The following is a 14,936-nucleotide window of genomic DNA, read 5'->3' on the forward strand; positions in this document are numbered from 1 at the left end:
CATAACTGTCCTATCGTCCTTGTTTAGGTTCAGCCCAACATGTCACTTTTATAACCCAGCTATGTCGTGTAACCTCTTAGAGTGTGCACGCTTCAAGACACTGATGCACAATAGCCTTTAGGAACACAATAACATGGTTATTTACAGAGGGTTCAGTGTGTTCGTGAGTGATCCTGTGTAAACAGAGAGCACATTTATTTCCAGTGTATTTTTACCTACTGACAGATACAGGTAGCTCCAGCTGCTTTTTGTTATTAGAGCTATGCTAATCTGCCTAACAATGGGCTGTGTATGTCATACATTAGAGTGAACTGAAGCAACCAGTAATACAGACAGTAATGCTGAATGAGGCTGGTCTGCCAGCCATAGATTCAGAACAAAGATCTGAGACATCTGTGGCTTAAGTTAAGTTGAAAAAAGGCGTGACCATTGATCAAACATCTAGTTTCGACAGCTGCATGATGAAGTCACTCAGAAGCTTATTAAGTTACATAATGCTCAGTCGAAATTCTGCATTGAGCTGGTACAATACATATTTTTTCATATGTAAAGACATATTGTTGCTGTACCCTATAGGCAGTATAATTATGGATTATGCGAAAATAAACAGATCTCTCTGTCTTTCAAACTGCTGTGCCTCTGCGTGTTGATTTTAATTAAGGCCATCCTTAAATTTCGAATTGTACAGCAATTATGTCATATTATGTTAATGAAAATTTGAATTAATATGCATTTGGATTACATAGTTGTAATATAAAGAAAATAGTTATAATAGTTCCAGTAAACTAAAATTTCTAAAAAAAAAAACAAACAAAAAAACAAATTTGGCCTCAGTAATATTTTATGTGCTGGAAAGCATGTGCTACTGTACATTTAACTCCTTGCATGCTTGACACATGATTTAACAACATCTCTTAAATTAAACCCTTCTTGCCTCTTTTTCCAGCTCAAAACACCATCTTCTTTTTTAATCAAAGCTTTCTCTTAAAAACTCTGTAGATTGTCTTTAATCTGATTGTTTCCTTACCACTTTTTCGTGGTGGATCACTACAGCATCACTCCTAATCCATAGCAGTCACATACCTTTCAGTCACAGACACATAGTCTACATCAGTGGTCCCCAATCCCAGTCCATGAGTCCCGTTGTCCCTGCAGGTTTTAGATGCGTCCTTGATCCATCACAGCTGATTTAAATGGATAAATTAGTTCCTCAACATGTCTTGAAGTTCTCCAAAGGCCTGGTAATGACCTAATCATTTGATTCAGGTGTGTTGACCCAGGATGAGATCTAAAACCTGCAGGGACACCGGCCCTCGTGGACTGGGATTGGGGACCCCTGGTCTACATGCTTTCTAATAGTCTTGAAAATAAAGTGAATTAATCTTGGCCCATCACTTGCATGGCCCTTTAATTCTAATCTTAATTCAGGTATGTCATAATGTGTAGCCTTGCAGACATTGAATTATGTATTCAATATTGAATATATTGAATCCTACTTGTTATTAATCTCTGGCTGTCTTCCACAGTATGTCTTTTGTCCAGTCTTCCTTCTCTCACCCCACCTGGTCGTGGCAGATGGCCCCGCCCCTCCCCGAGCCTGGTTCTGCTGGAGGTTTCTTCCTGTTAAAAGTGAGTTTTTCCTTCCCACTGTCACCATAGGGGGTCATATGATTGTCGTGTTTTTCTCAGTATGTATTATTGTAGGGTCTACCTTACAATATAGAGCACCTTGAGGAGACTGTTGTTGTGATTTTGGCACTGTATTAAAAAACATGAATTGAATTGACAGTCAGTATGAGCTTATTTTATTGGTTATCTGATCAAAATCTTCTTTTAACTAGTTTACATTTTTACTTTTACCTCTTATTTATTTACAGTTTCTCCCTCCACACTGTGCAGGGCCATACAGGCCTATAAAGACATGTATGGCCCTGCACAGTGTGGAGGGAGAAACTGTAAATAAATCAATAAACCAATCAATACACCCTTGTGTAACCTTCATATTTTTGTGTTATCAGTCATGTAGTTAAATAGATATACTATTTCCTGTCTGTTTTCACTTATTCAATATAAAGCTGCTGCTTGCAAGTGACACACTGATGAACTTCCCTTCCAGGTTATCTCTCAGAGGAATGTCTCTTATCTCTGTCTTCACACATTACTTTAGAAAACCAGCTTCGTGAATCAGGCAGGTTTTGAAATGGAGGGACGATCATGTTCTATTTTTGAAAGCACAAGAAGTTTGTTTTGCTGTTGCTGACCTTGTTGCAGCTAAATTTGCTCTTATGACTGCAGTAAAAGTGGTTTGAAACGTAGTGTGTACTTTCGGTTCACCTGTGATCTTCCTTGTCTTATCAGAGCTAAATTGGGGACAATTGAGACAAAGAAAATCTGTGTGCCAATGACAAAGCCTTTACATGACTGAGCAAAGGTTAACTTCTTTTCTAATAAAGCACAGAATTTTAACATGAAAAGGCTTTAAGGCTTTGTCGTAAGGAACTTCTAAAATATTCCATAGGTCATAAATTCTTGTATCCAATAAGGGTTCAAGGAGACATGCTAGCAGTGATATCGCAAAAAAATGGGACTTTGCCTCAGGACCAGGCCGGCCCCCTACAATGTCACACTTTGCAGCCAACTAAATGTGAAGGTTACCACAACTTGAGCAACACATCGTCTTATGCTTGGTGGAATTGATGGACTTGTGACACCTGACGTACTCTGATCTACTCTGCAAGTAAGTTGAACATGTTTGTGCTTTGCAATGGGTTTATTAAAGGGGTACCTAATGTGTAAGACAGCGTTTTTAATCGAATGATCATATTTTCTAATAAAAGAATTAACTTTGTGAGCTACAAAAAAAACGCTAATAGAAAAAAAGTGCATAGTTTCTTTTACTTAATAATTGATAATATTTAAAAGACAAGAGGCTACGTTTATAAAAGTAAAGCTCACAAAACTCACAGAAAACAAAAGAGACATTCAGTTATAATAAGTGGATCCTAAATAATCTTTTATTATTATTATTACTCTAAAAACAAGGAACTAATTTGGAAAGACATTTAAAAACAAGCGATAGTGATATATACATTGTAAACTGCAATGACTTAACAGCATACTGGATCTGTGTCATTTCAACTGTCTTGTAGAATTCCTCGAGGGTGGGAGTGGTCTCAGTTTTCTTAGACCTGACTGTCCTTGTCATTTGACATTCAGGGAACAGACTGATTGTTGCAGCAAATATGAGTCTAGCATTCCCCTACTTGTAATCCAAATACCTTTGCACTTGTTTTCCTGTTTTTTTCTGTGCATTAATTTAACATATACCAAAATGCAGACATCACCTTGACATAGTTTTCCATGGAAGACTTAGTAAAAAGTAGAAATAAGACAGTTCATCTTTTGGGCTGACATTTATTAAACTGTCATGAACACTGATTTGAAGATGATGTTGATTGACACAACTGTACAAACATTAACATTATTTGGTTTCATAATTAAACCACAGGAGATGTAAGATTAGACCTATTGAGTAGCCATTTATCTCGAGAGCAGATAAACAACAGCACGCAGCTCATTCAAATAAGTAATAAAAACACTCACTGGAAGGACATAGCTTATTGATCTGTGACTAAGATCCTGAAGAACAAAACTGGTAACAAGCTTAAAGCGGTGCCTTTGATTGTCAGGTGTCATTTATGATATCAATAACACCCGAAGTAGGCGTGTGTGCTGCAGACAAAAAGTGATAAAACCGTCTTGGCTTTGCCTTATTTTATGTGTTACTAAAAGAAGTAGGTGTGATTAAAGTTTGACATCTGAGGTAACATTTGGAGGTGAAAACTGTTAGAGGTTGTTGGTGAGTAATTATTTACCCTTTCGATAACAAACACAGATTAATAACTACACTGCACTAAGGTCAAGATTTTTGCTTAATTAACCGAGACAAACCGAGACTTAAGTTCTTAGGATTCGAGTGAAAAGTTACAGTAGCTGGCCTTAACTTTTTATGACTTTAATTTCTCAGAAGTCATTTAAGATAAGATAAGATAAGATAAGATAGAACTTTATTAATCCCTCGGGTGGGTTCCTCTGGGAAATTCGATTTCCAAAAAAGCACAGCACCGACAGAAGTTACAGAGTTATACACACACACATATATATAAATACAGAGACAATATAAATAAAATATACGAAGGGGATAAATAGAATAAATAGGAATAAAAATAAAAATACAAGTGAATTGCACATTTCAAGTATTGAGTCTATTGCACCGTTGACTATTTACAAAAGTATTGCACAAAAGGTATTGCACAGTGAGGTGAAGAGGCACTACAGCTTAGTTGTTCCCTCCTTTGTCCTCCTGTTTCCCCTCCCTCTCCCCTCCAGAGAGGAGTTAAACAGTCTGATGGCGTGTGGGACAAAGGAGTTTTTAAGTCTGTTAGTTCTTGTCTTTGGGAGAAGCAACCTGTCACTGAACAGACTCTTCTGGTTGTTAATGGCCGTGTGCAGAGGATGCCTGGCATTGTCCATAATGTCCATCAGTTTCTTTAGTGTCCTTTTCTCTGCCACTGTCACCAGAGTGTCCAGCTTCATGCCGACCACAGAGCTAGCCCTCCTGATCAGTTTCTCCAGCCTGGATGAGTCCCTCTTTGCTGTGCTGCTCCCCCAGCACACCACAGCATAGAAAAGTACTCAAGCAACCACCGACTGGTAAAACATCCTCAGGAGCTTCCTGCAGATGTTAAAAGACCTCAGCCTCCTGAGGAAGTACAGTCGGCTTTGGGCTTTTTTATACAGGTGCTCTGTGTTGCATGACCAGTCCAGTTTATTGTCCACCCACAGCCCGAGGTACTTGTACTTGTTGACCACCTCCACCTCCTCCCCCTCTATCTGAACCGGCAGTGGACCTGCTCTAGACCTCCCGAAGTCCACAACCAGTTCCTTAGTCTTTGAGGTGTTGAGTTGCAGGTGGTTTGTGTGACTCCATGCGACAAAGTTCCTCACCAGACTTCTGTACTCCTCTTCCTGATCATCCCAGATACACCCCATGATGGCCGTGTCATCTGCAAACTTCTGAATGTGGCATAATTCAGAGTTGTAGCAGCAGTCAGAGGTGTACAGGGTGAAGAGAAGAGGGGACAGCACAGTTCCCTGTGGTGCTCCTGTGCTGCTGACCACTGTGTCAGACGTGATGTCCTTCAGCCTGACGTACTGTGGTCTGTCGGTGAGGTAGTCGGAGATCCAAGCCACCAGGCAGGGGTCCACCTCCATCCTGCAATTTGCACTCTGTTATCAAAACACTGGTCACTGCTCCCTGCTGGCCATTGTCACATCTGGAAGACAGCAAACTTGGCTAAAATTCAAAACTAAAGAGATTAGCCGAAGTGATTAAAAAGAGGTTTTTCACTGAGGAAAATAGGTTTTCCCATAGCTTGAGTTAATCTTGTTGGATGGTCGGGGCCTAATCTATATAAAGCAACAAAGTCTGTAACAGTGAGTAATTTAGCAAGCAAAATGTGTTAAAGTAAAGAAAAATGCACAAACAATACAGTAAAGGACGTATCATTATGAAAGAATTATGTCAGGCACTCAAACAGAATATTAAGCTTGACAGGATAAAAAAAATACACACTGCGTAACATCTAACAATTCTGATCATTAACAGTTGAAAATTGAAATTGAAAAAAAAATTGATCCAACTAAGTTAATGCAATATTCTTCTTACTTAAATAACGGTTAAGTACAATAGGATCAGAAAACTAGTGTTTATGGAAGCTTGTTGAAATGCCATGAAATTGACATAGATCTGCCTGGTAACTGTTTTTTGGGCTTTTTTTTCCACTGGTAGAAACATACATGTTTGTTCTTTTTACCGTAAAACAAAGCTGGTGTTTTGTCCAAGACAAAAACAACATAAGAGGAAGAAAATGGCATACTTACAATATAACAGAGGAACATGCCGTGCTTACATAAGTCTGTGTAATTGCCCTAATAACAATTTGGTATCAATATGATAAAAATGGTTTTGGACCTGGATTATATCTGACCTCTCTTAATGTCTTATATAACTCTTTCTATGCAATTGATGGCTAAACTTAAACATTAATGTGTGCGTGCAAGTTACAATGCTCGGCTTGTGGTTTGATCATTCCCTGAACGATGACTGATTTATTAATTTTTTTCACATATCTGTACTAATGAGTCTGACCAGGGGCGACCACAGCGCTATTTTTTTATGCCTAACTGTAGATTTATTAACTGGCTTATTTTCAGTGCTGGTAATTTAACAGAACTGAAAAGAAAAATTCCTATTCACAATTGCACTTTTTTATAATGTGGCCATATAAGTGCTTATTGAAAGCTTTGTAATGGAACTTTTTAGTTAATCATCAGCCAACAAGAAGCAGGTGATCACGAGGTCTATTTTTTCACACCTGCTCATTTTCTGCTAATAGCCAAAGGCACAGAGTGACCGTGGCTGCTAAAACATGAAGGTTTTGAGTCTGCATCTACATTTTAGTCACATGTAATGAGTGAATGAATACATGACACGTTATTCAAGGTAAACTAAAAACTTGATATTTTAGTCTGCATTTTCATGTCATCTCTGTCTTTCTGCAGGAGACTGAACTTTAGATTTAATCAAGATGAGCACAGAAAGAAGTGAGCAGGTCATTGATACCTGCTGCACCACAGTCCACACGCTGGGCAGGCAAAATGCAAAGAAGGAAAAGAGTCTCCGCTACATGCAAAAAGATGGCAAATTCCCTGTGATGTTTCAACAGGCCCCTGGAGACTGGACCACATATTGGATCGACATCTTCACCAGTCTTGTAGAGATCCGCTGGAGAATGATGTTCCTTATTTTCTCCCTTAATAATATTGTGTCTTGGCTTCTTTTTGGTCTGTGTTATTGGTTAATTGCCCATGTAAATGGAGACAGTGATAATGCAGATGACGATCTCTGTGTTTCAAATGTGCGCGACTTCACTGGGGCATTTTTGTTCTCAATGGAGACCGGGGCGACTATTGGTTACGGCTACAGGCATGTAACCGAAAACTCTATTGTAGCTATCATTGTGGTGACGATTCAAACTGTGTTTAGCTGTCTTCTTGACACAGTTGTCATTGGCGTTGTTGTAGCTAAGATGGCATCTGCTCGTAAGAGAGCCCAGACGGTGGGTTTCAGCAGATGCGCGGTGGTCAACTTACGAGACAGGGTTCTGTGTCTGTCATGGCGCCTCGGGGACTTCAGAGGTAATCACATCCTGGAGGGGGTCGTCAGGGTCCAGTTAATCCGCTATGTAAAACAGCCAGTGGGGTCACTTGTAATCACTTACCAGGACTTAGATATAGAGGAACGGGAGATTGTCCTCGCCACACCTACCACTATTATTCACAAGCTAGAGCCTGGCAGTCCCCTGTACAACATGGGTCCTGATAACCTGCGGGACAATCGCTTTGAGCTGGTAGTTTCTTTCACCTACACAGGGGACTCCACAGGAATACTCCACCAAACACGTGCTTCCTACACATCAGCAGACATCCGCTGGGGCCAGCGTTTCCAGGACGTGCTGAAAATGGGCAAGAAACACTACAAGGTGGACTTCAGTCTTTTTCATGTGACCACATGGGTGCCGGTGCCTTTCCTCAGTGCAGAGGAATACAACAGGAGGGGACGTCCTGCAGATGGCACCACACTTATACCAATAGGGAAGAGAAACAGACACATTGCTCAGGTGAATCTTAACATCAATGAGGAGATGATCCTGCAAACATTTTTGTAGATGAAATGACAAAAGAAATCAAAATGAAATTAAAATGCAACTTTCACTGTTCCCATAAAGATTATGTGATAAGGTGAGCTTTTGTAAATATGTTTATAGCCAATGTAAAATCATATAATACAGCATTCAGAAATTCATGTTTGCTTCTGCCATGTAAAATGAAAGTGTAAGTGAAATAAACTGGAAAAATCTTCTCTTTGGTCATTTTAAAATGGGTTTTATTTCTAATTGCATGATAAAAATAGTACCAGTCATAAAAACTACTTTGAGTCCTGTGTATGTAATTACCTTTGTAGCTCTTTACCTCCCCCTTGTGTTCACCCACTCAATATTCCTGCAGTCCTAGAGATTTTTGTGCAGGTCAGAGATACAGTCATATCGTTCTCGCACAGTCACTTTATTTACTTTAGACTTAAACACCGATTAACAAACACCTTACCTTACCACCTTACCTACATTGTATTCCTGTGACCAGCGTCATGCATGTTTGTTGCTTGGTTCCAGTTTCACCGTGAAGTTTTAAAAGTGATGTACACTGAGTGTCCCAGTCTGCCAAAAAGTACATTAATAAATAAACTATAAATAAATAAGAACGATATAACCTCTTTTTGGACTAGAAACCTTAAACAGGCGCTGCAGCTTTCCATTGGTTGTCACTGCCACAGGGGCGGGGATATGCGCACGTGTTTTTTTATAGTCTGTCTTTTCAACCACAAATATCTTCTCTAGTATTGCTGGAGAGGGTTATGGCAGAATTTACAGCTCCACACGAGAAGCCAGAAAAAAATACTAACAGAACGTCGAGATTTAAAAAAGGGCAAAGTGCGCATATCTGGCGCACATATGGAACTTACTGCGACAAGAAACGATCCTATTTGCAGCCAAGGACTAACAGGTAGGTAAAAACATGTGTTGTGGGAATGTTCTGTGTAGTTATGGATGTGGGGACATTGGGAGTAGTTGAATGTGCGTGTTGATGTTAAAAACGTGAAAAATGACTTTTCACGGTTTTTAAGGAATAAAAAGTTTTGATCAGAAAGTAATACCACTTTCTGCAACAATATTATTGTTGTTGCAGTGTGGTTTCAGAGACTGCAGGATGTGAACTGGATGTTCTGCAAGGATTGTCTTTGATTTGAACTAAACTCTTAACTCTGTAGTTGGCGCGTGATAAACATGTTGTTAACTGTCTAATAAAAAAGGAAATAACATACAGCATACATACATATGTATATCTATATCTATATATATGTATATATACACATACATATATGTATGTATGTATGTATGTATGTGTATATATATATATATATATATATATATATATATATATATATATATATATATATATATATATATCGATTTGTGTGATGAAAAATAGACCACCTTTATGTAACCAGTTTCCATCTGCCTCAGCTGTTAGCTCTAAATGAGAACACATGCAAAACAAACAATCCCAGGTTGTGCAGCCTTTGGAAGCCTTTTCTGTCACCATGAAACAACCTGCTGTAATAAGTGATGTGATACTGAGCAGATAAAAGCTAACTGTGCAATAAGGAAGGAAGCTTGCAATGCACTCAGTGCAGGTTTATCAGGACTTGCAAAGCTGGAGACTCCATCCAAGTGTTTGAGTTTGTGTCCCACAATACACCAGTATAATTGCTTGTATAAGACTCCTTGCAAGTGTATGGGAGAAAACAAAATAAGATAAAACATTTAAAACTTGGAACAAGCATGGTTTAAATTTCCTGAAAATACCAAGTAAAATACATTGAAACCTTGAAACCTATTAAACATAATGTTTTGGCATGCTTTGCTCTGTGTAAATGGTGCCTCATATTATGAGTGGCCTGTTGCTGTTTCAAGTTGACCCCACAATGACATCATAATAAGTTGAGAAAACAGAGATGATGCAGGGAAACCACGTCCAGCAAATCTTATCCCATGTGACCTTTGACAATATCCAAAACAATTTAAATGACTTGAATGACTATCGAAGAGCTTTGTTGTTGTTGTTTTTTTTAACGAGCTACAATTTCAGAGTTAAGAACAATCAGAATATTCACTGAAAAGGGCTCTGGACTTCATTTATGCCCTTCAGATGTGAATCTCTGATGAGATAATGAGTTTTAAAAGTGGAGCAGTGATTTATTTTGGCACCACCAGAGCGTGTCTGGCTGTCCATAACCTTTTGTAGCCTGTGGTGTTGTATTTTAATGGACCTCTCATGCCACACACATCAAGTCAATAGCTTTTCTAATTTAGCTGTCCTTGTTGTTCTATTACATATAAAGCAAGGCTACTGCTTCATTAATTGTGGTTCAGGGCGACTCTGTATTCGCTCAGTAATGACATGTAATAGCTTGTGAATGTGCTATAGGTTTTTACATGCATGCAACATATGATTCTGTTATGTCTGTCCAGAGCTGCAGCTTGTAATGTATTTTTCTTTAAGAGATTTACTAGATTAACATGAACTTGATCTATAATTTGACTCCGTTCCCCAAGGAAGGGCCCGCCCTAATTAATACTTATATTAAGCAGTGTAAACATAATTTCCTACTTTGCCAGGTGTCTAATGCTTTCCTTCTATTACTGCTAATTTACCTAATCTGTTGACTGTGCTTTCTGACTGCTCAGTTTATGCATTTTCTGAGAGTATACTAGAATTGTGCTATTAACTTTAGATGTGCACTGCATTATTTATTTAACAGCTACCACACACCTAGCTGTGCTGATCTATGTTGTCTCTCTGTCTATAATTTCCACAGCCCACTTTACTAATGAGGTCCAAGCCAGGCATCAAAGAAGAGTGACCAGCCCTCACCAACAGTGCTCATCACTGGCAGAGAAGCACAGACCTAGTCTCCCCCGTCCCTCACAGGACTGAATCCTGTTTCCCACATTTTCTGCACAAGTTTGTCCTCAAGATCATTTAAAACTGTTTCTCCAACGCTTCTACCAAAAACTTAGACTGTTTTCCAAAGCAGAATCGGCCCAGCCCTCCCAAGAGGAAACTATGGGGAGTGTGAGAGGCCACCGTTACAGCATTGTGTCCTCTGAGGAAGATGGCATGAAGCTAGCGAATATTGCCATGCCAAATGGCTACGGCAATGGCAACGTCAACAAGGGGCATACGCAGCACCACCACCAGAGCCGCTTCGTCAGGAAGGATGGCCACTGCAATGTGCAGTTTATCAATATGAGCGAGAAAGGCCAGCGTTACCTGGCAGATATCTTCACCACCTGCGTGGACATTCGCTGGCGCTGGATGCTGGTCATATTCTGCCTTTCTTTCCTGCTGTCATGGCTGTTTTTTGGCTTTGTCTTTTGGTTGGTGGCTCTCTCTTATGGGGACTTGGAGAATGAGACGCAGATGTGTGTTTCCAACGTGGACAGTTTTACTGCTGCTTTTTTGTTCTCAGTGGAGACACAAACCACAATTGGCTACGGTTATCGCTATGTGACGGAGGAATGCCCCATTGCTGTTTTTATGGTCGTCTTCCAAAGCATCGTAGGTTGCATCATTGATGCTTTTATCATCGGTGCCGTCATGGCCAAGATGGCAAAGCCCAAAAAGAGGAATGAGACGTTGGTGTTCAGTCACTATGCTACAGTGGCCATGAGGGACGGCAAGCTTTGCCTGATGTGGCGGGTGGGAAACCTGAGGAAGAGTCACCTGGTGGAGGCCCACGTAAGGGCCCAACTCCTCAAGTCCCGTACCACTGCCGAGGGAGAGTTCATCCCTCTGGATCAGGTAGACATTGACGTAGGCTTTGACAGTGGCATTGACCGAATTTTCTTGGTTTCTCCAATTACCATTGTTCATGAAATTGATGAGGACAGCCCATTTTATGAGCTGAGCAAGCAGGAGTTGGAAACATCAGAGTTTGAGATAGTGGTGATCCTCGAGGGCATGGTCGAGGCCACAGCCATGACTACTCAGTGTCGGAGCTCCTATATTGCCAGTGAGATCCTCTGGGGCCACCGCTTTGAGCCAGTGCTCTTTGAAGAAAAGAACTACTATAAAGTGGACTATTCTCGCTTTGACAACACCTATGAGGTGCCCAGCACACCCAGCTGTAGTGCCAGGGAACTGGCTGAGAAGAAGTCCACTGCCTCTAGCTTGAGGAACTCCTTTTGTTATGAGAATGAAGTGGCTCTTGAAAAAGTTGAAATGGAGGAGGAGTTTGAGGTGGAGGAAAACATGGTAATGAGGGGTGTTGAGGTTTGCGCACTTGAGGACAGAAACACAGATGAGGTGTTAGACTCTGAATGCAACCTTGACTCTTTGCCTTTAGAGTCAAGGCCTTTGACGGTAGAATCAGAAATATGAACCCAGGTTAAAAACTGTCACAGGGTACGTGAAGCTTCGTATGACTTGGGTCTCTATTGCTGTGTTTGAAAATACAGGGCAAATAAACCCTGCAATTTGAGTATGAACTTCTCAGTATGCAGAAGCTCTCACATGAAACAACACGTACAGACAAATGTGTTGTGTATGGTGAAAGTGGTGAGAGATTAACTGGTTGCATGGTGTCAGAGGAATAAAATGGGAACGATGCCTTCGCTAATACACACTGTGCAGTTTGTTTTCGTGCACAATGCAGAATATTATCCACCGTAAAACATTTTACTAGAATAGTCAGTTCATTTAATGACTAAATTTGCCTATTTAATCAATTGCATATTCGTAGTTTGCACTTTTTGCATGGGGTTCATCTATGGTGTAATACCTCATCCTTGTGGAATAAATGTCACAAGGTGTGATTAGCTAGACTAATTTTATATATATGTAATTTTATACATATATAAAAAACAAGGAATTATTTGAATCACATGTTTTCATCATTCTTTGCAGCAACAACCCAAACCTATAAATTTCTAATCATACATTTAATGACAACATTTTTGTTTAACAGGCTATAACATTTTTACAAGTTCAACCACCATTAAATAAACAAGGTATCATTTGTTAATGAGCTGGTCTCTTAGCGAAGTTTATTTGCAGTATTCTTCAATGTGTTGGTCTGAAAGCTCGATTGAGGATTAAAATTATGTCTTGCACAGATTACGGGCATAAGTACACTGCTGTCCTCAACCTATCATCTTGTCTATAGAGCATCTCTTGCAATGTGTGCCTTAACAGAAGTTTTAGTCCCAGTAGAGGCACTCAGGTGGTTTGGCTTCGACTACGCACACAATGCATTAGATGTAAAGCAGAAGGAGTAGCATTAAGATGTGATTCATTGTGCAATATACTGCCACTTCTTACAGGTCTCTGTGTTGTAATGTGCAATACTGTTCAGTGGTGGAAAGTGACAGGAAGCTCAACCTTTAGCCAAGGCTATGAATGTTGATGACAGCTGCTGCTAAGTTACATATTGTATGTCAGACAGAAATCTAGAAGCCAAAATGTATTATTTGTGTTTTAAAGCGTTTTGAAGTTTGCCGATGCAGCCTATAGTTTTATTTCTAGCTATAGACAAGCATGACTCTTGTCGGTGTGTTTTCCAAAGCTTTAGTGCACTTTCTTCCTCATTTGAGATTTTTCCTCCCAGTAAGAGCAGAAACTAGGTTATTTCCCTAAAAGCCAGATGTGCACATATTAATAAGAGGCAACTGTAACACATCTGTTAGTTAATTGGAAACTTGAACTGATCCTCATCTAACAGAGCTTGGCTTTTGAAACACTGAATTATTTGAATAGCTTTTTAACATGTTATTTTAACATCAGTGTTCTTGGCAACTTGGGAGATTTGCAGAATTTGGAATTTTTTAACCTTTTAGCTTCCTTACTGTGGGTCTTGTGAAGTTATTTGTCATTTCTGAATGGACCCCTGCTTTGTCTTATGAAAGATCAGGACTAATAATTCACTTACAATCAGAAATCCTGGCCGGATGGAGAGGGCTTGACTTCAGTCTTACGTAACATTAAGCTTTACCTATTACTCTAGGAGTTATTATGACACATTCGAGCGTGGATAATGTCAGTGGATGCCAGAACACTGTAATGCTTTTTTGGTAAGGAAATCTCACATGGGCACTTCTCCTGTCTTAGATTTTTATTTTTCTACCAGGGTCTTCCCACCTTCCTGCACAAACCACAGACTGAACTGATTTTTTTTTTAATCTTTTGTAAATTATAATGCAAATACTGTATTCTGATATTGCAGTTGTTGAAAACAGTTTGTCCTTTTTTCAATAAAAAAATTAATAAAATGAAATCATTGTGAAGTTGATGCATTAATTGTAAACTCCGCATCATGGAGATATTGTGTCTGCATGATCTTGTGATCTGACTAACTATCCATCCTGCTCTGTCGCTTTTCCCAGCAAAACTTTATAAAGAGCTGTGTGGTGCTGTGACCCAAATTTCCAGCTGTCAAAGCTAACGCCATCAATTTCTGTATTTCAACAAACTGATCCACTCCACTTCTGTGAAAGCCCACAGTGGCAGGTGGCTTAACTGGATATAATTTTTAATGACACAATGGAAAGAATTTCGACTTCACTTTTCTCTGCCTTTTTCCGTAAACTGTGGGAAATAAATTCTGCGGTGTACAATGTCTCAAGGGAAAGTGTTGATATGTAACAGTATAATATCAGAATGCGTAGCTCTGCTACTCAAATCCTTTGCTAAGACTTTATTTTGAATGGAGATGCTCTCATATTCTCTTAGATGCTTCAGTTGAAATGATATATGTGCTGCTCAGTAAAACAAATTGCGTAACAAACCAATATTCTAGATGCAATATGCAGAGGATATGCACCATGCAATGCCTCTAATTCCGCATTTACATGCACAAAATACTATTAAGCCACAGATCTGATCAATGTAGCTGAGTAATAGCTGAACTTCTGTTTTGCAGGTTGACACGGCTATCTGCAAATTTAGCTATTTTCCATCCACAGCACAGACTGATCCTAGTCTCATCCATGCTGAATGCAACAGATTGATCTCGCACATCCGCTGGGAGGCAGTGGGCCGATTTGATTTGTTTCTGCATAGGAAGTGTCCCAAGCCTCTGGGCTTTTTCCACATTAGCCAATCAAAATGCCACAAAGCTGGAGTTTGGAATAAAATTGAGGGTTATCCCTTTTTCCTTCATAGCAAATTAATTTTAGTTCAACAATTACAATTTT

At 39.6% G+C, this 14,936-nt stretch overlaps 2 protein-coding genes across 2 annotated transcripts; both read left to right on the forward strand.

The window, feature by feature from the left end:
* Positions 1-6,536: 6,536 nt before the first annotated feature.
* LOC147332673 (inward rectifier potassium channel 16-like) lies at positions 6,537-7,935 on the forward strand. Its single transcript, XM_086290643.1, has one exon. The coding sequence runs from the start codon at positions 6,651-6,653 to the stop codon at positions 7,788-7,790; it is 1,140 nt and encodes a 379-aa protein (XP_086146769.1). The 5' UTR covers positions 6,537-6,650; the 3' UTR covers positions 7,791-7,935.
* Positions 7,936-8,529: 594 nt separating this feature from the next.
* LOC147332674 (inward rectifier potassium channel 2-like) lies at positions 8,530-14,017 on the forward strand. The gene is made up of 2 exons (XM_086289350.1): positions 8,530-8,685; positions 10,562-14,017. Exon 2 carries the CDS (start codon positions 10,810-10,812, stop codon positions 12,124-12,126), a length of 1,317 nt encoding a protein of 438 aa, XP_086145476.1. The 5' UTR covers positions 8,530-8,685; positions 10,562-10,809; the 3' UTR covers positions 12,127-14,017.
* Positions 14,018-14,936: the final 919 nt, after the last annotated feature.

This window comes from Aulonocara sp. 'chitande type north' Nkhata Bay, linkage group LG4, assembly GCF_057382095.1.
Source record: "Aulonocara sp. 'chitande type north' Nkhata Bay isolate Kocher_YH1m ecotype deep benthic linkage group LG4, A_spYH_male_GT1.1, whole genome shotgun sequence".
NCBI lineage: Eukaryota > Metazoa > Chordata > Actinopteri > Cichliformes > Cichlidae > Aulonocara > Aulonocara sp. 'chitande type north' Nkhata Bay.

Excerpts from the sequence above, each read along its gene's own strand:
- LOC147332673 (XM_086290643.1), top strand. The coding sequence starts at position 6,651 with ATGAGCACAGAAAGAAGTGAGCAGGTCATTGATACCTGCTGCACCACA.
- LOC147332674 (XM_086289350.1), top strand. The coding sequence starts at position 10,810 with ATGGGGAGTGTGAGAGGCCACCGTTACAGCATTGTGTCCTCTGAGGAA.